This window comes from Coregonus clupeaformis, chromosome 11 (assembly GCF_020615455.1).
Source record: "Coregonus clupeaformis isolate EN_2021a chromosome 11, ASM2061545v1, whole genome shotgun sequence".
Classification (NCBI taxonomy): domain Eukaryota; kingdom Metazoa; phylum Chordata; class Actinopteri; order Salmoniformes; family Salmonidae; genus Coregonus; species Coregonus clupeaformis.
In genome coordinates this window covers 35,817,866-35,843,200 of record NC_059202.1, presented here as the reverse complement: position 1 = coordinate 35,843,200, position 25,335 = coordinate 35,817,866, and the positions used below count along the sequence as shown (strand labels likewise).

Genomic DNA, 25,335 nt, shown 5'->3' with positions numbered 1-25,335 from the left:
AGAATAGGTCGGAACCGGGAGAACTAGAAAACAGGGACTAGAGAGAACAGGAGTATGGGGGGGGAAAACACGCTGGTAGGCTTGACGAGACATGACGAACTGGCAACAGACAAACAGAAAACACAGGTATAAATGCACAGGGGATAGTGGGGAAAATGGGCGACACCTGGAGGGGGGTGGAGACAAGCACAAGACAGGTGAAACAGATCAGGGTGTGACAACATGAAATGAGGAACACTTCAATATTGTAACAGCACAAACTTTTATTTTTGTCATTTAATTCCACATGTACAGTAGATTTGGTCATGTTCACGATTTAACATTTTGACACCATATTCCCTTTTTGTTATATTACATAAACTACTGCATAATAGTTGTTGTATTCCCACAATTGAAAAACAAAGTAAAAATCAATGTAAACCAAGTCAACAGTACTTTGTAGAACAGTGTTTGGTGGATGCATAATATATATATATTTTTTTAATAAAACGATTCAATAAATTCCAAAAACAAGCAACACTTTGGGTCTTTTTCTAAAATTCAAATTCCTTTATGTAAACCTTAGTTTGGTTTGGAAACACAAAGTTGGAAACACAAGGTTGCCTTCTAAGCACAGAATAAAAACATCAGCTCAAAGATACTCTTACAGTACTTTTCAAAATGTACACTCAAGTCAAATGTTTGTTGTTGTTTTTTTTAAAACTTTGGTGCCATCTCTGATTCAACATCTCACCACAAACGCAATAAATCCACTAATCCAAGTATTTTTAACATCTTTACGGATTCAGTTCTATACTACCTAGAAATAGCAGTGATGACAAACTGACCCGACACACTTTACAAATGAACCTGAGGTACTAAACCTTTAAAACAAATACATAAATAAATCATCAACTACAGAATTGCTATTTGTATTGTATTGCTTAGTCTTAAAGAAAGTTACAGATTTTTTTTCCTTCTTGTTTTTCAAGCCTGGAGTCAATACAACACAATCCACGCATGAAACGTATATGACTAAAATGTATTTACAGGTTGTTTCATAGAAAGAGGACAGTTTACAGAGGGGGATCTCTGGATACTACTGAGAACTCAGCCATGTGGTAGAGCAAAATGATGTTGAAAATGTATGCTGAATTGCAAGGTACTCAAGTTCAAGATGATCCAATACTGTTGTTATTGTAATTGTTACTACAGTCGTATTATTCTATTATTAATGTTACACAATTATCATTATCGTCCCACATCAAAACTTTGGTGGGACTCAGTTAAGTATCAATTTGACCTCTTCATCTATTGAGGATGATTGAAAGACTGATCTATCTGTATGACTGTTTCGCACTCATCAGATCTCTAGTAAAGGCCATTGAAACAACCATTGGTCAACAACATAGGAAAGTCGACTCGTAAATATAATGAAAGGCTTAAGGGAGATAGTGGTTTCGATCACATACAATTAGTAATGTATTCTCTCATTTAGATGGAAACTTACCTGGAATGAGACCTTGGACTGAATGTCAATTCAAAGACGAGGCAAAAGGTAATTCATATTTTTCATGCATAAATGAAAAAGTTTACAAAATAGCTTATTTAATTTTTTTAACCTATGTTATTGTACAGGATGTGTGATAGTATGATTTCTCTTTTTAATCTTATCTCACTTGTACAGTCTCATTTAGCCTATTTCAAGTCATAAGGAGGCAAGTATTGCCTCTGATGTAACATGCACACTGCAATTCATTATTTCTCACAAAAAAAATGTAATAAGATAATTGAAACGGATGTAAATGGTGAGCGATGCATGCTAATACACTGCAGCTACAGTATGCTCTGCTTCTGTGGCTTCAGCCTCTTTCCATGCAAACTAGCATTCATCTTAACTGCTATTAGTGAGTGTATTTGTATGTATCTGAGGGGCTAGCAGGAGCTAAGAAGTTCATTCTAAATGGGCTAAAGGGGGGTGACAATGAGATTAATTAAACAATAAATAAATGGATCCAGAGAAATTCTACAACATTGAACTCTCATATTTGATACATCTTCATAGATATTTTCTTTATACTAAAAGAAAAATCAATTTTCTCAAATGTATACCATAGATATCATATACTGCACATTATTTACAAACACATTTAAAACAAAAATAAATAAAGAGGTGACTCTGTGTTTTTTTTACTCATCTATAATTTGTTTGTTTTTCCCTTACAGTTTTTTTTTTTATGTACAAAAATCTTTAAAAAAGAAAGAGGTACCAGTATACAAAAATAAAGGCTGATTGGACAAAAATACGAGACTGGAATGAGGAAGGATGTTAAACCGTCTATGTTGTTTCCTGTTTGGACCCCAGGAAGAGTAGCCTCTGCGTCGGCGGCAGCTAATTGGGGATTCTAATACACAAAAAAACGAAACAATGATTGATGTAAATGAAATATGTTTACTTATATTTCACACAGAGAGGAGGGACTAAGACCAGTATATATGTGCTAGGCTTCAATAGCAACACTATTTTTCCAAATTCTTGACCTTTTTATGACAACACATACTTTAATATGGCATTCCCATCAGTCCCCAACAAAGGCTGATATCAGAAAAGCATTAGTCTGAGAGAAAAAAAGGTAAACAATGATAAGGATTTGGGACAGACTCTGGATAGAGACCTTCAAGTCCATCATGACCACAGTCAGGAGAAGAGTAGAGTTGTCACAAGTTACCACAGCCACAAAGACAAAATTGTCTAGTAAAATGTATGATAAAAAAAGAAGCTTTTTGGTCTTAATTTAAGGTTAGGGTTAAGCATAAGGTTAGCAGTGTGGTGAAGGTTAGGTTAAAAATCAGATTTTACGAATATACATTGTAGAAATAAGCGGGGTTTAGCCATAATTATGACTTTGTGGATGTGGTAACTAGTGACAACCAGAGTAAACGGTGCAGAGGACACAAGAGGATAATGGGAGAAACAGAGTGAACATTACCCATTCACCCATATGGAGTGACAGGTTGATTCGGGGGGAGAAGGGTGAGTGGGGGTTGTGAGGGTGAGGGGACCTGAGGATGGGTTGATGGTGGGGTCGTTCAGCTTTAGCATGCACAGTCCTGTTGGGGGGCTGCGGGTTGCTCGGTGAGCTGGGGCCCTTGTTTGGCCCCTGTGATGGCAGGGTCGGCGGTGTCCAAGCTCTCAGACATCTTTTCGCAGATGATGTCCACCAGCCGCTCGAACGTCTGCTTCACATTGATGTTGTCCTTGGCACTGGCCTCAAAGAACTCAAACCCTGGAACACAGTGTCAGAATTTGGATCATAATGTGGTGGAGGTAGTTTGTCAAGCTAGCCTCATGTCTTATGTAATCTTGCCCATTGGCTTCTGAAGCTAATGTCTGGGATTAAGCTAAGCAAGCTAACTTTGTGTTGCCATTGTGTCATCCCTGTATGACATTTGGTGTCAGCGGTGAGATCTGTGTTCAACAGCCAATTAGGCTTTTTTTTTTTGCTTATGCTGCTGTTCCGGAATGCACTCTGGATAAGAGCAACTTCTACTAAGCGATTGCAACCAAATTATGCATGTTATTGTTGAGCTGACAACTCAGACAATATAATCATATCATCAGATAAGTAACAGCATTAACATCACCAGTATCATTGAGTGTACGTCATGTAATATCCATACGTAGCTCATGTAGTTGTGGTGAGCACTGTGAGTTGGTGTTGTGTGACGAACTCACCCAGGTGTTCAGAGAGCTGCCTGCCCCGGTCTGCTGCCACCACCCTCTCGTCCTCCATGTCACACTTGTTGCCTACCAGCAGGACCTGGGCGTTGTCCCACGAGTACGTCTTGATCTGGGTCGACCTGTGGCAGCCATACAAAATGGTTCAGTATAAGAAAAGATAACACACACACACTGATCCAGTGGTTTTGAGCAGGTGTGTGTGACGGTCAAAGAGACCCGATGAAGACCTCAGGGTCTCAACATTGTTTTTAATAAACTACTATTAAGAGCCTAGATCCAGTATGCAGTCTTCTTTAGTTTTTAGCAACCACACAGAAACAGAGATCTGGTCCACTGCAGAGCCATAGATAACTTGGGTGACATTTTCACTGCACTGATCCAACTTTCAAGGTTTATCCAAATGAGTTTGGAATACTGTAGCTTGCGATACGCTCATTTTGGGTTATTGTGAGTAATCGTGTTTTTGCATAGGATTGGGGACAGTGATTAGGAGTGGAAAATGCCGCTTGGTGTCAACAGGGTCCCTGTTACAATCCTGAATCCCAAACTAACTAGAAATATCTATGTGGCTCAAGTCCACTTGTCTTTATTTAGAAAAGGTCAACAAACTGTTATCACTCCGTTGGTCTTTCTGAAGAAAAGGTCGACAAACCAATTGGACCTCCTCCAGTCAGGCCTGTACTGTATCAAGGAATACTGGTCTATTTTTGTCCACCACTGTTGTAGCCTACTACTATTTGCCACATGGTCACATGACCACATTCCTGCGCAATCACTTACCAGTCCTGCACAGCGTTAAAGGACTCCTCATTGGTGATGTCATACATGAGGATGAAGCCCATGGCTCCGCGGTAGTAAGCGGTGGTGATAGTCCTGTACCTCTCCTGCCCTGCCGTATCCTAGAAATATGACACGCACACACACACACACACACACACACAGGTTGCATTACAATGAGCACCACAGCTAAATTGACATGCACACCGATCATCTTGCACACCGATAACGACAGAACATTAAAACCCTCCTGTGATATCAAACAGTCTAGCGGCAGACTGCTTTTGCTGCCAACGGATGATGATTGCACATCAGTAGCTTTTAGAGCCCCTTTCGCATTTCCGCTGTGACTTGACAAATTTCGATTCCCCTCCTTGGTAGGCAAGCTGGCGTGTCAGAAGGGGCGGATTGAGTTACGACCTAAGCTCTAATGAATGCTCAGGATCTTAGGCCTCCCTGATACCCAATACTGCATTTCTCTGAGCTGTGGAGCAACATCAGCCTCCATCCCCATTACTGATAACAACACTCGGCTGGTTACGCTGGATGTTAGGTTTAGGCTGTACATTACATGTTAAAATAGTCACATTTCTGCTTTATTTATGTCTGGTATGCATAATGAATCTGAATACACATGTAAATGTGTAAATTGGGTTACATATCCACAGTATATGGTGTGAAACGAATGTGCTTATCTTTAGGTCAGTCGTACTCTATAGGCGGACCGCGGTCTGGATACGGACCCAGAATATGGACCACGGGTCCCAGCAAAAAACAATTAACATTAAGTCAGCATTACCAGATTTTTTTATTTTACTACACTGTGTGTGTGCTAAGCTGACTGTATGCTGTACTGTGAAGAGGGGGATGGGAGCAGCGTGTGTGTATGTAGGAGGTGGGGGTTATGCACTCAAGGAGAATGTGTAGTAATGGGGGAGGGTGCACAATCAGTCATCGCCCTCTGTGTTTTGACTGGCCAGCAGCCTTTCTCACTGAAGGCTATGGCCTGGGAAAGGCTGACAACAGAACAAGCCTTCCCTCGTCACACAAACAAACACACATAAATTCCCTTTCACCAACCCACTATAGCACTGTCTGATGTACAGTAGAGACTGCAGTGCTGTTCATGTTGACGTAAATGCAAACTCTACTGTACTGAACATGCCCACAATGATGTACTCCAACACATACACTGAGTTTACACAACATTAGGAACGCCTTCACAATATTGAGTTGCACTCCCTTTGCCCTCAGAACAGCCTCAATTCGTCGGGGCATGGACTCTACAATGTGTCAAGCGTTCCACAGGGATGCTGAACCATGTTGACTCCAATGCTTCCCACAGTTGTGTCAAGTTGGCTGGATGTCCTTTGGGTGGTGGACCATTCTTAATACACACAGGAAACTGTTGAGCGTGAAAAACCCAGCATCGTTGCAGTTCTTGATACACTCATTGGATTTAACGCGTGACATCAATAAGGGATCATAGCTTTCACCTGGATTCACCTGGTCAGTCTATGTCATGGAAAGAGCAGGTGTTCCTAATGTTTTGTACACTCAGTGTAGAGTAAGAGATCATAACAATGACATACTTCATCCTCATGCCTCTCGGAATGTACTATATTCAATCTTTGGCTCTGTGGAACTGGAACTATGCCTTTTATTACACCTAGGGTAGTGATGGGCAACCAGTCCTCGGTGGCCGGAGTGGTACCACACTTTTTCCCCATCCCTAGAGATACACAGCTGATTAAACTAATTACATTCTAAACTGAAGATCATGATTAGTTGACTATTGGAGTCAGGTGTGTTAGCTGGGGCTGGGGCAAATGTGTTACACTAATCAGGCCCTCAAGGACTGGAGTTGCCCATCCCTGACCTAGGGGTATCATTACCAGGTGAGCCTTACCATGGTTTTGGTAATGGTTACCAAAAGTATTGTTTTTGGCAGGTGTTCTTTGTTACATGGACATATCAACCATATGAAAGGAGCCATCTCCAAATCTCACCCAGATCTGTAGCTTGATCCTCTTGTCATTCCTGTAGATCGTCTTCACCTTGAAGTCAATGCCCACCGTGCTGACGAAGGCCGGCGTGAAGGAGTCGTCAGCGTAGCGGAACAGAAAGCTGGTCTTGCCCACGCTGCTGTTTCCAATGATGAGGATCTTGAACATGTAGTCAAAGTTCTGGTCTGAGGACTCCTTCTGTCCATAGGTAGCTGTAGCTGAAGCCATCTGAAAAAGTAGAGAAAGAGAGTTTGTCAAACGACTGAAATTATCACTTGTATTTGTTCCGATACTGATTCTTGGGGGGATCACAGAGAAGTACTATTATTACATTGTGTTTCTATCAGTGGAGGCTGCTGAGGGGAGAACGGCTCATAATAATGTCCGGAACGTAGTTAATAGAATGGCATCAAACACCTGGAAACCATGTGTTTGATGTATTTGATACCATTCCACTGATTCCGCTCCAGTCATTACCACGAGCCCGTTCTCCCCAATGAAGGTGCCACCAACCTCCTTTGGTTTCTATAAATGGCCTCTGACACATCAAAAAGGCCTACTTCAAAAGGTAAAGCCTAGGATAAGCAGTGAAGGACATGTTAGAAGTACAGATGAAATGATACAGAATGCCAAATATCCACCCAATTGATTTAGCACCCTCAAGGCCTGCTTAAGCCCTTGCCAAACACAACTAGCAGTGGTGGGGAAAGTACCTAATCGTCATACTTGAGTAAAAGTAAAGATATCTTAATAGAAAATGACTCAAGTAAAAGTGAAAGTCACCCAGTAAAATACTACTTGAGTTAAAGTCTAAAAGTATTTGGTTTTAAATATACTTAAGTATCAAAAGTAAATGTAATTACTAAAATATACTTAACTATGATAGGTAAAGTAAAAGTATAAATCATTTCAAATTCCTTATATTAAGCAAACCAGATGGCACAATTTTTTTTTTTTACGGATAGCCAGGGGCACACTCCAACACTCAGACATAATTTATAAACAAAGCATTTGTGTTTCGTGAGTCTGCCTGATCAGAGGCAGTAGGGATGACCAGGGATGATCTCTTGATTAGTGCGTGAGTTTAACAATTTTCCTGTCATGCTAAGCATTCAAAATGTAACGAGTACTTTTGGGTGTCAGGAAATATGTATGGAGTAAAAAGTACATAATGTTCTTTAGGAATGTAATGAAGTAAAAGTAAAAGTTGTCAAAAATATAATCGATAAACCAGAGGCACAAGAAGACATCTGCATCAAGAAACATTTCATCAGTTCCCATCCAATCAAATGTTATCTGTCACATGCTTTGTAAACAACAGGTGTAGACTGACAGTGAAACGCTTACTTACGGGCCCTTCCCAACAATGAAGAGAGAAAAAAAGAAATAGTAACAAAATTCACAAGGAATAAATATACAATGAGTAATGATAACTTGGCTATATACACAGGGTACCAGTACCGAGTCGATGTGCAGGGGTACGAGGTAAATGAGGTAGATATGTACATATAGGTAGGGTTAAAGTGACTAGGCAACGGGAGAGATAATAAACAGTAACAGCAGAGTATATAATGAGTCAAAAGAGTTAGTGCAAAAAGGCTTAATGCAGATATTCTGGGTAGCTATTGATTAACTATTTAACAAACTATTTAGCAGTTTTATAGCTTGGCGGTAGAAGCTGTTCAGGGTATTGTTGGTTCTAGACTTGGTGCATCGGTACCGCTTGCTGTGTGGTAACAGAGAGAACAGTCTATGACTTGGGTGGCTGGAGTCTTTGACTATTTTAGGGTTTTCCTCTGACACCGCCTGGTATAGAGGTCCTGGATAGCAAGGAGCTAGGCCCCAGTGATGTACTGGGCCGTACGCACAACCCTCTGTAGCGCCTTGCGGTCGGAGGCCAAGCAGTTGCCAAACCAAGCGGTGATGCAGCCAGTCAAGATGCTCTCAATAGTGCAGCTGTATAATTTTTGAGGGTCTGAGGGCCCATGTCGAATCTTTTCAGCCTCCGGAGGGGAAAGAGGCGTTGTCGTGCCCTCTTCACAACTGTGTTGATGTGTGTACCATGATAGTTCCTTAGTGATGTGGACACCGAGGAACTTGAAGCTCTCGACCTGCTCCACAACAGCCCCGTCGATGTGGATGGGGGCGTGCTCTGCCCTCCTTTCCTGTAGTCCACGATCAGCTCCTTTGTCTTGTTGTTCTGGAACCACACTGCCAGGTCTCTGACCACCGCCCTGTAGGCTGTCTCATCGTCGTCAGTGATCAGGCCTACCACCGTCGTGTCGTCTGCAAACTTAATGATGGTGTTGGAGTCGTGCGCGGCCACGCAGTCATGGGTGAACTGTTAGGCCTACTGCTGCTAGGTAGCTCTCTCTCTGCTCTCTCCCTCCCCTCTGTCTGTCCTTGATTGCAGGAGTGAAGTCTGGTGTGCGGGAGTCAGGGTTCCAGCTGCAGCTCATTCACCATAATCACCTCAGCCTTTAAGACCCGGTCAAACTTTCCACTCATCGTCAGATCATAGTCAAGACAACCATGTTAGTCTCGCTGCCGACTCAACCTGTCTGTTTTCGCTCTTGTGTTTTTTGGACTGTTTATTTACTTTTTCTCCTGTGCCACAGATATTTGGAACCTGACTCCTGCCTCCGCTTCACTCCTGCCACCACCATCCTGCTCTCCACTATCGGGCCTCTCCTTTGGACTCACCACGGACACTAGGACATTACGGTACCACACCTGCCCTGACCTGGATCTGTACCCTCCCTGTAACCTGGACTTGCTCTTCCCCATTTATTGGAAACCTGGACTATTGAACATTATAATAAACCTGTTAAAACTTCTCTGGCTTGGTGTACTTGTCTGCATTTGGGTTCTATCCAGTTAAATCATAACAGTATGATCTGACCAACATGAACCCAGCAGACAGTAGCTCGGATACCACCCCAGAGTGCACTCAAATTTGGACTGCCATAGCCAATCAGGGCATTCTACTTGGCCTGTCACGGTTCAGACAGACGACAAGAGGACCACAATTGCGTCACACCAGAAAGTTTATTTAAACTTAAGGGGAAAGGGATGTAGGGAGTGAGTGAAGGCTCCAGGGGTTATCCCGTCCGATGTGCTGGGTCTGTGCCTCCCCCCAGTGGCAGCGTGCGTCCGATGACGCCGGTGGTTGGTGGTCCAGAAGTCCTGGGGGAGGAAACACAGACACAACGGGCGGAATGAAACCAGGCAGCAGTACAGTTCAAGGGAAATCCAAAATACGTAGTAGCAAGGCAGAAGGCTGGTCAGAGTTACCGGGATTGAAGAGTAGTCAGGAGTCGTAATGGCAGAAGCAGGTCTGGATCTCCTGAGGCAGAAGAGTATCCAAAAAACAGGCAGGTCCGGGGTCACAAAACCAGGGTGAGCCAGAAGCGCGAGCAAACAGGTTCCGGGTGTGAGCTTTGCAGACGATCTGACAAAGGAGAGCTGAAAGACAGGGGCTATAAATACTGGGAGAGGTTAGTGGGTAATGCAGCGCAGCTGGCAGAGTAATTAGAGCCGAGCAGAGCAGGGACAGGTGGAGCTAGTTAGGCTGAGTAGAGAGAGTGGTGAGCAGAGTGGAAGAAAATTAAGATGGTAACCCGGTGGAGTGAGAGGCTCATGACAGAACCCCCCCAAGGGGACGGCCCCAGAAGTCCCAAGAGCAACACCACGCCGGGCGGGAGGAGGGGAGCCGGAGGAGGGCTAGAACTCCTCCGAATGGTCCGAGTGAACGTCCTCATCCTCGGAGGAAGCCGGAGGGCCGTGGTCGGGAGATGGGACAGGTCCCGAGACCGGATCAGGCACAGGACAGGAAGCCGAGCGGGCAGGACGGTTAGAGACCCCTCTGGGGCGGCCCCTACGGATTGCAGGTTGATCAGGATGCCGTTGGTGGAAAGCGGTGATGAGAGTCCTATCCACAATCCGACTAGCTGGCACCCAGGTCCTTTCCTCAGGTCCATAGCCCTCCCAGTCAATGAGGTACTGGAGACCCCTACCCTCCGTCTGGACCGAAGCAGGCGGCGGACGGTGTAAACCAGACCACCATCGACGAGCCGTGGAGGAGGAGGACAAGGCGCAGCAGGGACCAGCGGACTCCTGGGCACAGGCAGGGGCTGCAGCAATCCGGCTGGGGGCTGGCAGGACGACTTGTGTTGGTTGCAGATGGGGCAGGCTTGGACGAATTCCCGTACATCCTTCCTCAGAGAGGGCCACCAGAACCTCTGGGCGAGCAGGTTGTAAGTGCGGGTGGAGCCAGGGTGACAAGCTAGGCGGGAGTCATGTCCCCACCTGAACGACCTGGGACCTCAGGTCTTCGGGGACAAAAGGGCGGTCAGCTGGGCAAGTGCTGGGACCTGGCTGGTTACGGAGAGCCTCCAGCACCTGTTCCTCAACAGCCCAGGTCAGAGCTGCAACGATGCAGGGACTTGGCAGAATCGACACAGGGTCCTTGGAGGGGTCAGGAGCGGAGTTAGTAGGTACTGGCCGAGGGGTAGTGCGGCGGCAAGCAGGCAGGTTCGGTGGCAGTCCTCTCCCCACTCCCCTGATCACCCCGGTCACCCAGTCGAGCTGAGGGTTGTGCCGGCGGAGCCATGGGTAACCCAGGATGAGGGGTTGGCCTGGAGAGGGGAGCAGGTGAAACTGGATAGTTTCTTGATGGTTTCCGGACAGACCCATCGAGACCGGGGCCGTGACATGAGTGACCGATCCGAGTAAGTGTCCGTCCAGTGCCCGGGCAGGAATAGGAGGTGTCAAACGGAGGTTCTCCAGTCCCAGTTGGCGTGCCAGCTTGATGTCCATTATGTTGGCTTCGGCGCCAGAATCCACCAGAGCAGCCAGGGTGTGAGTTGAGTCAGGGAGGCGGAGGTGAACTTGCAGCAGGGGTTTGCGGTCGGAGGACTGGATGGTCATTGAACTCAACCGGACTCCCCTATGCCCGGTGAGCTTCGGCCCTTTAAAGGGCAGGTTACCACACGATGTCCATCACCTCCACAATAGAGGCAGAGGTTTGAGGTGGAAGCTGTCGCTGGCGCTCTGCAGGAGTGAGAGAGGCTCGCCCAATCTCCATAGGCTCAGACTGATCAAGCTGAACTGGGTGAGTGGCAGTAGATGACAGGAGCCCAGTCGGATCTCTCCGAATGCCGGTAGTAGGTGGACCTTGGCGCCCCCCTCTCACGACGACGGGTCTGTATCCCTCTGTCGATCCTGACAGTCAGTGCGATGGCTTCATCAAGAGTGGAAGGCAGTTCATGGGAGACCAACTTCGTCCCTGATATAGTCAGCCAAACTATGGAAGAACGCGTCCACCAACGATGGTGTGTTCCAAGAACTTCGTCTAGCCAGGGTTCGGAAGTCGATGGAATGGTCTGCGACTGTACGTCTGCCTTGTCGAATACTGAACAGTTCACGAGACGCCTCTGCGGTTGGTGAATCCAGGTCAAACACCTTCAGCATCTCCTCGGCAAACCGGTCGAAGGTTGCACATGCGGGGGTTTGACGTTCGAACTCTGCTGTTCCCCAGAGTCGAGCTCGGCCCGTCAGGTGAGTGATGGCATACCCAACTTTAGCCCCTCCGTGGCGAAGGTCCTTGGCTGCAAGGAGAACTGAAGTCGGCAGCTAGTCAGGAATGGCCGGACCTGGGTTGAATCGCCGTTGAACCGCTCGGGGTTTCCAATCTTGGGTTCCGAGCAGCGGCTGCAATGACCGGGGCAGGTAACTCGGGGCAGGGCTGGTGGGCAGACTGGCTGGGGTCAGGTTGGTGAGGAGTTGAATGATCATGGCGAGTTGTTGTTGCTGCTGCTGGGACTGCTGCTGGTGCTGCTGGAACTGCTGATGCTGTTGGTGGCCGACCTGAAGCAGAGAGGTGATGTCGCCGCTCATGCGGCCTAGCTCTCTCTCAGTGTGTTCCAGGCGTAGCATGGCGGTGGGTTGCTCAGGTTCTTCGGTTTCCATGTCGGGGGAAGTGTGCGCTGAGTCCATGATGGTCAGATCGTACTGTCACGGTTCAGACAGACGACAAGAGGACCACAATTGCGTCACACCAGAAAGTTTATTTAAACTTAAGGGGAAAGGGATGTAGGGAGTGAGTGAAGGCTCCAGGGTTATCCCGTCCGATGTGCTGGGTCTGTGCCTCCCCCAGTGGCAGCGATGCGTCCGATGACGCCGGTGGTTGGTGGTCCAGAAGTCCTGGGGGAGGAAACACAGACACAACGGGCGGAATGAAACCAGGCAGCAGTACAGTTCAAGGGAAATCCAAAATACGTAGTAGCAAGGCAGAAGGCTGGTCAGAGTTACCGGGATTGAAGAGTAGTCAGGAGTCGTAATGGCAGAAGCAGGTCTGGATCTCCCTGAGGCAGAAGAGTATCCAAAAAACAGGCAGGTCCGGGGGTCACAAAACCAGGGTGAGCCAGAAGCGCGAGCAAACAGGTTCCGGGTGTGAGCTTTGCAGACGATCTGACAAAGGAGAGCTGAAAGACAGGGCTATAAATACTGGGAGAGGTTAGTGGGTAATGCAGCGCAGCTGGCAGAGTAATTAGAGCCGAGCAGAGCAGGGACAGGTGGAGCTAGTTAGGCTGAGTAGAGAGAGTGGTGAGCAGAGTGGAAGAAAATTAAGATGGTAACCCGGTGGAGTGAGAGGCTCATGACATGGCCAACATGATACCCTGTTTAAGACGATTGCTGAGGACAGTCAGGTGCTGCTTAATCAGGTTCAATTACTCACCAATCAAGTGTCTGCTCTTACTACCCCTTCAGCCCAGATCAGAGAGCCTTTTGTTCCTGCTCCAGAGCGCTATGACGGGAACATGGGAACCTGTGGCGATTTTTTGACTCAATGCTCGTTAGTGTTTGAACAACAGCCCCTCACCTACGCCTCAGAAAGAGCCCGTATTGCCTACCTTATCAACTCTACTAGCGGTTCCGCTCGTGCCTGGGGATCCGCGGTCTGGGAGAGTCAGTCGGACATTTGCAACGCTTACGTGGCCTTCACCACGGAGATGAGGAAGGTTTTTGACCACCCCGTACGAGGCAAGGAGGCTGCGAAACGGTTGTTTTCTCTTCGGCAGGGGGCTCGTAGTGTGGCGGAGATGGCAGTGGAGTTTCGGACTTTAGCAGCAGTGAGTGGTTGGAATGACGAGGCATTACAAGGAGTGTTCATCAATGCTTTGTCTGAGACTTTAAAAGATGAATTGGTGTCATATGATGAATCGCCTACGCTGGATAATCTTATTTCACTCACTATCAGGTTGGATAACCGGATTCGGGAGCGCCGCCGGGAGAGGAGTGTTAGTTCCAAGCAACCTGTCTGTCATCAACAAACTCCTTCCTGCATCGTCCCCTACGGAGAGAGCCGTGTCTTCCCGAGTCGATACGAGGAGCACTGAACCCGAAGCCATGGAGGTGGGTCGTGCACGGTTGTCCTCAGAGGAGCGTGCACGTCGTATTCAGGCTCGGGTCTGCCTGTATTGTGGAGAAGCTGGTCATTTCGTTCCTTCCTGCCCAGTTCGTCCGGGAAAAGGGCCGGCTCATCATTTATGGGAGAAGTTTTGGTGAGCCGAGCAGCGGATTCTTCCTCTTCTCCCCGCATTCTGCTCCAGGCATCCCTCCAGTGGCAGTCCCAGAATTTCTCTGTTAGTGCGCTGATTGACTCTGGTGCCGACGAAAGCTTTTGGATAGAGAGTGGGCTCAACAAATGGATTTGGAGACTGTTCCTATGGACTGTCCGCTGCAGGCTAAGGGTCTAAATGGACAATTGTTGACCCGCATTACCCATCAGACTGTTCCTGTTTGTCTTAGAGTGTCGGGAAATCATCAGGAGAACATTCAATTCCATATTATCGACTGCCCACAGACTCCCCTGGTCCTTGGTATCCCCTGGCTCATAAAACACAATCCACACATTGATTGGGTGACAGGTAGCATTGTTTCATGGAGCACATTTTGTCATGTGAATTGTTTGTGTTCTGCTCAGACTCCTGCCAGTACTGTGCCTCAACCTCCACTGGAGTCCATGGATCTTTCTGCTGTTCCTGACGTGTATCATGACCTGGCATCCGTTTTCTGCAAACACAGAGCTACTTCTCTTCCTCCTCACCGGCCTTACGACTGCGCCATTGACCTCCAGCCAGGAGCCCCGCTCCCCAGCAGTCGCCTGTACAATCTCTCCCGGCCGGAGACGGAGGCTATGGAGAACTACATTCGGGACTCCTTGGCGGCAGGTATTATGCGTCCTTCCTCGTCACCTGTAGGAGCGGGATTCTTTTTGTTGCTAAGAAGGATAAGACCCTCAGACCCTGTATTGATTACCGTGGACTTAACAACATCACCATTAAGAACAAGTATTCTCTGCCTTTGATTAATTCTGCTTTTCCCCTCCTTCATGGTGCTACCATCTTTACGAAACTGGATCTACGAAATGCGTATCACCTGGTGCGCATTCGTAAGGGTGATGAATGGAAGACTGCCTTCAACACACCCTTGGGACATTTTGAGTATCGGGTTATGCCTTTTGGGTTGTCTAATGCCCCTGCTGTTTTTCAGGCACTAGTCAATGATGTCCTTCGGGACATGTTGAATCGGTTTGTTTTTGTCTATCTGGATGATATCTTGATTTTCTCAGAGTCCTCCCAGGAACATGAACTGCATGTGCGCCAGGTGTTGCAAAGGTTGTTGGAGAACAAACTGTTTGTGAAGATGGAGAAATGTGAATTTCATGTGTCTGAGACCTCTTTTTGGGGTTACATCATAGCTCAGGGGGAGCTGCGGATGGACCCAGCTAAGATCTCTGCTGTCACGGACTGGCCAGCTCCCTCTACCCGCAAAACAACTTCAACGATTCCTGGGGTTTGCGAACTTCTATAGGAGGTTCATCAAGGACTACAGCCGCATTGCGGCGCCACTCACCGCTCTCACCTCCATCTCACGACCGTTCGCTTGGAATGAAGGGGGCCGAATCAGCGTTCGAAGAACTGAAACATCGCTTCGCCTCGGCTCCCATTCTGATGCAGCCGGACCCCGACCGCCAGTTTGTCGTGGAGGTGGATGCATCCGACACTGGGGTAGGTGCAGTGTTGTCACAACGTTCTCCTGAAGATAACAAACTGCATCCCTGTGCTTTTCTCTCAAGGAAACTTTCTCAGGCAGAGAGGAATTATGATGTTGGAAATCGTGAACTGCTCGCCGTTAAGCTGGCTCTCGAGGAGTGGCGACATTGGTTGGAGGGGGCGGAACAACCCTTCATCGCTTGGACGGATCATAAGAATCTGGCTTACCTCCAGTCAGCGAAGCAGCTCAACCCCCCGTCAAGCCAGGTGGGCACTATTTTTTGGGAGATTCAATTTTTCTCTGTCTTACCGTCCTGGGTCACGCAACGTCAAGCCTGACGCCCTGTCTCGTGTTCATTCGGCTGTTGATACTGGTAGTAACCCTGAACCCATTTTGCCTCCTACCTGCAGTATTGCAGTCATCACATGTGACATCGAGGGGATTGTTAGACAGGCTCAACATCATCAAGCTGACCCTGGGAGGGGTCCTCCTAACCGGATGTTTGTCCCTGAGTCTGCTCGCTCCCAGGTACTTCAGTGGGCTCACTCGTCTCCCCTTACCTGTCACCCTGGAGTTTCGCGGACCCTTGACTTTGTGCGACGGAAGTTCTGGTGGGCCACGATGGAGGCGGACACTCGAGCCTTCATTGCTGCTTGTACGGTATGTGCACGAAGTAAAAACTCCACCCAGGCCAGCGCTGGTCATCTACGACCTCTACCTATACCCAGCCGGCCCTGGTCGCATATCGCTATGGATTTTGTCACTGGACTTCCCCCCTCATCTGGTAAGACTGTCATTCTTACGGTGATTGATCGTTTTTCTAAGTTCGCTCATTTTTTGGCCCTACCTAAACTGCCCACTGCCAGAGAGACGGCTGATATTTTGGTTGAACATGTGTTCCGCTCTCATGGTCTACCCACGGATATTGTCTCTGACAGGGGTCCCCAGTTTGTCTCCCCAGGTGTGGAAAGCTTTCTGTAAAGCTTTGGGCATTACATCCAGCCTGTCCTCTGGATATCACCCCCAGACCAACGGGCAAGCCGAGAGAGCGAACCAGGAGATGGAGACCGCACTTCGCTGTGTCACTGGGTCTAACCCTGGGTCATGGAGCTCCATGCTCCCCTGGGTGGAATATGCTCATAACACCTTGACTAACGCTTCCTCTGGTTTGTCTCCTTTTCTGTGTGCTCTGGGTTATCAACCTCCCCTGTTCCCTTCCCAAGAGAGGGAACTTGCGGTACCCTCGGTGCAGTCCCACATGCGCCGCTGCTGCAAGGTCTGGAGGAAGGCCAGGGTAGCTCTGTCCCGAGCTTCGGCGTACATGCAGAGGCAAGCCAACCGTCACCGGTCCCAGGCTCCCCGGTTACTCTCCTGGTCAAGAGGTATGGCTGAAGTCACGGGACCTTCCATTGAAGGTGGAGTCGAAGAAGATGGCGCCTCGTTTTATAGGACCGTTCAAGATACTGTCTATTGTTAACCCCCTGCGCGGTTAAGCTACAGCTTCCTGCCTCCCTACGGGTTCATTCCACCTTTCATGTTTCCCAGATTAAGCCTGTGTCGGTTAGCCCTTTGTGCCCGCCCTCTCGTCCCCCTCCTCCGCCCAAGATCGTGGGTGGGGGTCCGGTCTACACTGTCCGGCGACTTCTGGATGTTCGCCGCCGGGGTCGTGGTTTCCAGTACCTGGTGGATTGGGAGGGTTATGGTCCTGAGGAACGTTCCTGGGTGCCCAGGAGCTTCATTGTGGATCCTGCTCTGGTTCGTGAGTTTCATAGGTTACATCCTGATAAACCCTGTCGGCCGCCAGGTGGCGTCCGTAGAGGGGGGGTACTGTTAGGCCTACTGCTGCTAGGTAGCTCTCTCTCTGCTCTCTCCCTCCCCCTCTGTCTGTCCTTGATTGCAGGAGTGAAGTCTGGTGTGCGGGAGTCAGGGTTCCAGCTGCAGCTCATTCACCATAATCACCTCAGCCTTTAAGACCCGGTCAAACTTTCCACTCATCGTCAGATCATAGTCAAGACAACCATGTTAGTCTCGCTGCCGACTCAACCTGTCTGTTTTCGCTCTTGTGTTTTTTGGACTGTTTATTTACTTTTTCTCCTGTGCCACAGATATTTGGAACCTGACTCCTGCCTCCGCTTCACTCCTGCCACCACCATCCTGCTCTCCACTATCGGGCCTCTCCTTTGGACTCACCACGGACACTAGGACATTACGGTACCACACCTGCCCTGACCTGGATCTGTACCCTCCCTGTAACCTGGACTTGCTCTTCCCCATTTATTGGAAACCTGGACTATTGAACATTATAATAAACCTGTTAAAACTTCTCTGGCTTGGTGTACTTGTCTGCATTTGGGTTCTATCCAGTTAAATCATAACATGAACAGGGAGTACAGGAGGGAACTAAGCACACACCCCTGAGAGGCCCCTATGTTGAGGGTCAGCGGATGTGTTGTTGCCTACCCTCTCCACCTGGGGGTGGAGCGTCAGGAAATCCAGGATCCGGTTGCAGAGGGAGGTGTTTAATCCCAGGGTGTAGTCAATGAACAGCATTCTCACATAGGTGTTCATTTTGTCGAGGTGGGAAAGGGAAGTGTGGAGTGTAATAGAGATAGAATCATGTTGGGGCGGTATGCAAATTGGAATGGATCCAGGGTGTCTGGGATGATGGTGTTGATGTGAGCCATGACCAGCCTTTCTAAGCATTTCATGGCTACAGATGTGAGTGCTACGGGGTGATAGTAATTTAGACAGGTTACCTTGGCGTTCTTGGGCACAGGGACTATGGTGGTCTGCTTGAATCATGTAGGTATTACAGACTGGGTCAGGGAGAAGTTGAAAATGTCAGTGAAGACACTTGCCAGATGGTAAGCGCATGGTCTGAGTGCACGTCCTGATAATCCGTCTGGCCCTGTGGCCTTGTGAATGTTAACCTGTTTAAAGGTCTTACTCACATTGGCTACGGAGAGCGTGATCACACAGTCGTACGGAAAAGCTGGTGTTCTCATGCATAGTTCAGTGTTGTTAGCCTCAATGCGCACATGGAAGTGATTTAGCTCGCCTGGTTGGCTCACGTCACTGAACAGCTCGTGGCTGGATTTCTCTTTGTAATCCATGATAGTTTGCAAGCCCTGCCACATCTGACGTGTGTCAGAGCTGGTGTAGTAGGATTCGATCTTGTTCCTGTATTTACACTTTGCCTGTTTGATGGTTCGTCGGAGGGCGTAGTGGGATTTCTAGCCTTTAGCTCAGTGCGGATGTTGTCTGTAATCCATGGCTTCTGTTTGGGATATGTACTGTACGTACGGTCACTGTGGGGACAACATCGTCAATGCACTTATTAATGAAGCCGGTGACTGATGTGGTAAACTCCTCAATGCCATCGGATGAATCACAGAACATATTCCACTCTGTGCTAGCGAAACAGTCTTTTAGCGTAGCATCCGCTTCATCGGACCACTTCCGTATTGAGCGTGTTACTGGTTATTCCTGTTTTTGCTTGTAAGCAGGAATCAGGAGGATAGAGTGATTGAATCAGGAGGAATCAGGAGGATAGAGTGATAGAGTGATGATAAATGGTCAGATTTGCCAAATGGAGGGTGAGGGAGAGCTTTGTATGCGTCTCTGTGTGTGGAGTAAAGGTGATCTAGAGTTTTTTCCCTCTAGTTGCACAGGTGACATGCTGGTAGAAACAGATTTCAGTTTTCCTGCATTAAAGTCACCAGTCACTAGGAGCGCCACCTCTGGGTGAGCATTTTGTTGTTTGCTTATGGCCCTATACAATTTGTGTTAGTGCCAGCATCGGTTCAACATGACAACAAGATATTCCTGGGCAAGGAAATAGTCCACTGACGCTTCTCTGGCACCTGATAGGAATCAAAGCTTTTCACACATTACTCTGTAAGAACCTTTGGCGGGATCACATCTAATCTTTAGGGCAACAGTGACTTCAGTTCAGCCCATCAGGAGTCGAGGTCCCTAAGGCTCTGTCTATATTTAGCCTGCTATCTCTACTCAGCTGCTGCGTTGGAACACTCAAAATTCCTGAGATAATGTGTAAACAAGACATGCCCAGTATAATAGGTGCTCCGACATATCGGTTTACAGAAAACACAGAGATGCTCTCTTTAATAATGGAACGTGATTTAATTTTTTACACAAGAACCCTGAGCTGCCGGTAATAGTACTCGATTTGGATCTAAGTACCTAATAAGAATGACTTGGCATTCATCATACTTGCCATGCGTTGAATTTGATACAAGTTACAGGGAAACAGGTAAAGGACAAGAAGAACATCCTGCACATTCTTCTTGCCTGTTGCCCTGTATCAGGGCGAGCACACTGCACATTTTTAACCTTTAAAAGCATGCCAGGAATTTATATGCAACCCAATCAATACTGCCAACACAAAATACATTTTAAATAAGTCTTGATAAATCAGTAGACAAAATGAACTATCCAACCTTCAGTATAATACATCACAAATGGCCGGAACCTGACAGGTTCTGGTTTAAGTGTAATCCCTGACAGATTTTGGTTGAAATATCAGTGAAATTCAATGTCTGCTTACATTTGAGTAATTTAGCAGACGCTCATATCCAGAGCGACTTACAGGTGCAATTAGGGTTAAGTGCCTTGCTCAAGGGCATATCAACAGATTTTTCACCTAGTCGGCTTGGGGATTCGAACCAGCGACCTTTCGGTTACTTGCCCAACGCTCTTAGCCTACCTGCTAAGGCTTGGCTAAGCTTCCTCTGATGATAGATGTGTGCCTCTGCCTTACGTGAAGTCCAGTGTTACACTTTTAGCTTAGACTCCCGAGTGGCGCAGTGGTCTAAGGCACTGCATCGCAGTGCTAGCTGTGCCACTAGAGATCCTGGTTCGAGTCTAGACCGGGAGACCCATGGGCGGCGCACGATTGGTCCAGCGTCGTCCAAGGTAGGGGAGGGTTTGGCCGGCAGGGATGTGGGTTTGTTTCCCACGGGGGGCCAGTATGAAAAAAACAAACAAAAAAAACATGTATGCATTCACTACCTGTAAGTCACTCTGGATAAGAGCGTCTGCTAAATTACTGAAATGTAAATGTTATGAGTAAAACAAGCTTGCGTTTGGGCTTGTAGACTGATCAATAGTAGACTGATCAATAGTGTCCCCAACATTCAAGTGCCATGTGGTTTTGACTTTTATTTCTGAGAAATAATTTGGATGACAGGATGATAGGCCTAGACCTACCAGTAGGCCATCATTTCTCCATCTTACAAAGGCCTTATTGGAGGTGTGTAAACCCAATCATCGTTACTGAAGCCTCCCTTTCAAGAGATTGAGCAATTAGTCTAAATGTAATTAACAAATGCATTCTAATCAACTATTGACTGAAATATGATACTTGCAATCTCATGCCAGGTCTTAATGCTCCCTAGACTCCCTAAGTCTGGCTGGCCAGGAGAACTAATCACACAACTTGGAGACATAAAAGACGATATTTGTCATGATGACCATACTGTATGTTAGATGAGAGATGCAGATTCAAAATAACTCCAACCAACACCATTAACCATATACTTTTCAACCTCTACCAACTGAGGACAGGAAGGGGAGTATCTGTAGGACCAAAGACGACCATGTTTGTTCCTGCATGGTTCGTTCCCTTGCCTTTGAGAGCACAGAGCGACTCGTGTCCTACAGGAAGAGGAGTATCTGTGGCATCAACTTGTGTCACTTGTCTTTTCAGCCTAAAGAGATTGACAACATAACAACAGATGTGTACAACTGGGATGATGATCTGTGGCTACTCTGTGCTGTACTCCACTCAATTAGAATGTTTGTTTTAACTACATTGCTTGTAATGACTATACACTGTCTCCTTGTAATATGTACCATCTAGTAGGATTTTTTCATTTTTGTATATGCGAGTTAAGTTTTGTTTTGTCCTCTAAATTTGGGATTCCATTCAACACTACAATTAATGTTAATGTTTGTATCTCTGTCTTTTCGTATTGGAAAATAAAAAACAGCTGTGTGATGTCAGCCGGGCCTAAACTGTGTCAGTGCACTGTGAGTCAGACACATTTGATTAGTCTTTTGGATAGGTTCCCGCTGGCAGCTCGTTAATCCCGTTTTATGCCAGGATGATCCCGGAAAGCCTGAGAGTCAGACCTGGGCCTGTTTTCATATAGCGTCTCAAAGTAGGTGTGCTGATCTATGATCAGGTCCTCCTTATCCATTTAATCTTATTCATTACTACTACTCTGAGACTCTTTATGAATACGGACCCTGATCCAAACACCCTGGCATTAGGCAAGCTAGTGAGAAAGACAATGATAGTCTGCCAAGGGAGCGGTGTAAAACTCGCCGCCATTGGACTCTGGAGAAGTGGAAAAGCATTCTCTGGAGTGATGAGTCACGCTTCACCATGTGGCAGTCCGACGGACGAATCTGGGTTTGGTAGGTGCCAGGAGAACGCTACCTGCCCGAATGCATAGTGCCAACTGTAAAGTTTGGTGGAGGTGGAATAATGGTCTGGGGCTGTTATTCATGGTTCGAGCTAGGCCCCTTAGTTCCAGTGAAGGAAAATCTTAACGCTACAGCATACAATGACATTCTAGACGATTCTGTGCTTCCAACTTTGTGGCAACAGTTTGGGGAAGGCCCTTTCCTGTTTCAGCATGACAATGCCCACGTGCACAAAGCGAGGTCCATACAGAAATGGTTTGTCGAGATCGGTGTGGAAGAACTTGACTGGCCTGCACAGAGCCCTGACCTCAACCCCATCGAACACCTTTGGGATGAATTGGAACACCGACTGCGAGCCAGGCCTAATCGCTCAACATCAGTGCCCGACTTCATTAATGCTCTTGTGGCTGAATGGAAGCAAGTCCCCACAGCAATGTTCCAACATCTAGTGGAAAGCCGTCCCAGAAGAGTGGAGGCTGTTATAGCAGCAAAGTGGGGACCAACTCCATATTAATGCCCATGATTTTGGAATGAGATGTTCGACAAGCAGGTGTCCACATACTTCTGGTCATGTAGTGTATATAAACTCAGCAAAAAAAGAAACATCCCTTTTTCTGGACCCTGTCTTTCAAAGATAATTCGTGAAAATCCAAATAACTTCACAGATCTTCATTGTAAAGGGTTTAAACACTGTTTCCCATGCTTGTTCAATTTTACATTTTAGTCATTTAGCAGACGCTCTTATCCAGAGCGACTTACAGTTAGTGAGTACATACATTTTCATACTGGCCCCCCGTGGGAAACGAACCCACAACCCTGGCGTTGCAAGCACCATGCTCTACCAACTGAGCTACCATAAACAATTAATGAACATGCACCTGTGGAACGGTAGTTAAGACACTAACAGCTTACAGACGGTAGGCAATTAAGGTCACAGTTATGAAAACTTAGGACACTAAAGAGGCCTTTCTACTGACTCTGAAAAACACCAAAAGAAAGATGCCCAGGGTCCCTGCTCATCTGTGTGAACGTGCCTTAGGCATGCTGCAAGGAGGCATGAGGACTGCAGATTTGATTTGATTTATTTTCTTCCAAAATGAATAACAGTTGGGAGTATTAATGGTATTATAAGCAATTTTACATTACTTTTCACATTGCAAATTGTTAATAATAATACACCTTTAATTTGTTACATTCACTGCAAAAATGTGCTACATATGATCTCCAAGATAATGCGAATGGTGGTCCTCAGGACGGAAAAGGTTGGCAACCACTGCTCTACAGTGAAGTGACTTTGCCCAGTAAAATAAACATCTGTCAACATATTGCTCAAACTGAGAAATTATACTCCAGAACAGACACACACAACAGACATTTCCAAGACAACTCCCTGCATTCTGCTTCAAGGATGTGTTGAATTAATGTAACAAAAAGTGATGTTTCATTACATGGGTAGTGGAAAACTAAGCATAAGAGGGAAATAAACTTTCAATTGACAGTGGACTGAATCAAATCACATGAGAATTCATAGTGAGACACAAACCTGGGTACCAAAACATCCTGATAGAAGATTGCCTAAGATGGTATTTTCCCCCATCCAATCACATTTCCCATTTTCTAAGAAGAGAAGGAGCTAAATATAGCATACCCTCCCTCATTTTAGAGCAGAAGATACCATGAACCTGCCAGAATCACAATGTAAGCCTGCAATTAGGAGAGTGGGGCTGGGAGGTGTTTTTGTTTTCGTGGGATGGGAGGAAACCAAAATTGCTGCAGTGTAATTTTTTTACATTTTAGTCATTTAGCAGACACTCTTATCCAGAGCGACTTACAGTTAGTGAGTGAATACATTTTCATACTGGCCCCCCGTGGGAATCGAATCCACAACCCTGGCATTGCAAGCGCCATGCTCTACCAACTGAGCTACACGGGGGGCCAATCTAATGGATATTGTAGAACAGGCAACAGTGGCCACTATTAAAACATTAAACATTGAAGATTCCGTAATACTTTTTCTGGGATGCCTTTCCCCCAGAGAGTCCAGCAATAACATTGGAGTATAATCTATTTAAAGTATATTTAAGGTAAAGGCTCACACACATTTAGATGATGCATGTATATAATATTGCCATGGGACTCAATAAATCATATTTGCAATACTATAGCCCTCCTGTAACATTGAATAGGCCAGCCACATCATATCTGTCATACAATCTGTATAGTAGGCCTAGTAGCCAAACTGCTCACATATTTCTTATCATATAGTATAGTATATCTACTTTCTTGCATTCAATTTATGATTATTTCAAATGGTCCCAATCTAACATGTAAAATGCTCAAGTAGCCAGTTTTAGATCAGTGTTTCTTATTAACTGTCAAATTTAACATAGCCTGCAGTGCTATGTTGACAATTCATATAAAATTTAGATTTTTTGTTTTTTTACAATGCATCATCATCATCCCAAAGCTCAAAGACGGTGCCTGAGCTGTCCTGACATAACACTCAATAGCTAACTGACCAAGAGGCCCCCACCGCTGCTTGCTGATGTGGTCCCATTCACACACACAGCATTATGATTCTCTCTATAGGTTTTGTGCTGTCAAAGCCGTGGTTATATGAAGACATCAAGGATTTAAATAGCCTACAGAAAGAACATTGTAATGCCATTCAGCCTGTACGATCAAAGACGACCATGGTCGTTCCTGCATGGTTCGTTCCCTTTGAGAGCACAGAGCGACCCGTGTCCTACCTATCTACAGAGCATTGGATTTTCCATATGGCAGGCTTGATATCAATTCACGTAAATTATACATTGTTTCCTTGATGTAAGAATTGTCTCGCACTACAAATTATGGATACTGATACAGTATCGCGAACTAGACAGGCTACTGTAACCTCTGGGCTATTTTAGGAATTTCGACAGGTCGTCTTGTCCTGCGGATGCTTTTGTTTTTCGAGGCTTGAAATGTCATACATTACGGCATAATTGTAAGCAACCCATATAGAATATTATATGTCTATGCTAATGCAATTACATTTCTCTCTAACGCAAGCATATTATGTCAAATGAAGGTTATTGTTCCTCCTTTATTCTATTTTGTCAGCGCATTTCCATATGAAATCCTTAACAAACGTAGCTCTACACCAGGTATGATGATATAATGTAAATGAAGAATAGCATAATTTCCTTACCTTTAAATATTTATTTTAGACTCTTATTACACCAATGCACCACCGCGTCTAGCACCTGCATAAACACCAACGTTATATGACTGACAGACAGTTCACGACTGAGGTGGGCCGGACCTCAATGTTGGTGT

The 25,335-nt window shown here is 46.4% G+C and overlaps 1 protein-coding gene across 1 annotated transcript; it reads right to left on the bottom strand.

Annotated features, from left to right (window-relative positions):
* Nucleotides 1–243: 243 nt before the first annotated feature.
* On the bottom strand, nucleotides 244–25,335 carry rab3ab (RAB3A, member RAS oncogene family, b). The gene is made up of 5 exons (XM_045223529.1): nucleotides 25,208–25,335; nucleotides 6,508–6,732; nucleotides 4,502–4,620; nucleotides 3,716–3,840; nucleotides 244–3,266 (listed from the first exon to the last, which is right to left on the bottom strand). Exons 2-5 carry the CDS (start codon nucleotides 6,730–6,732, stop codon nucleotides 3,076–3,078), a joined length of 660 nt encoding a protein of 219 aa, XP_045079464.1. The 5' UTR covers nucleotides 25,208–25,335; the 3' UTR covers nucleotides 244–3,075.

Excerpts from the sequence above, each read along its gene's own strand:
- rab3ab (XM_045223529.1), bottom strand. The coding sequence starts at position 6,732 with ATGGCTTCAGCTACAGCTACCTATGGACAGAAGGAGTCCTCAGACCAG. Across the intron at positions 4,621-6,507 it reads GGATCAAGCTACAGATCTGG|GATACGGCAGGGCAGGAGAG; the intron begins GTGAGATTTGGA and ends TCATATTTCTAG. Across the intron at positions 3,267-3,715 it reads GCAGCTCTCTGAACACCTGG|GGTTTGAGTTCTTTGAGGCC; the intron begins GTGAGTTCGTCA and ends ACTGTGTTCCAG.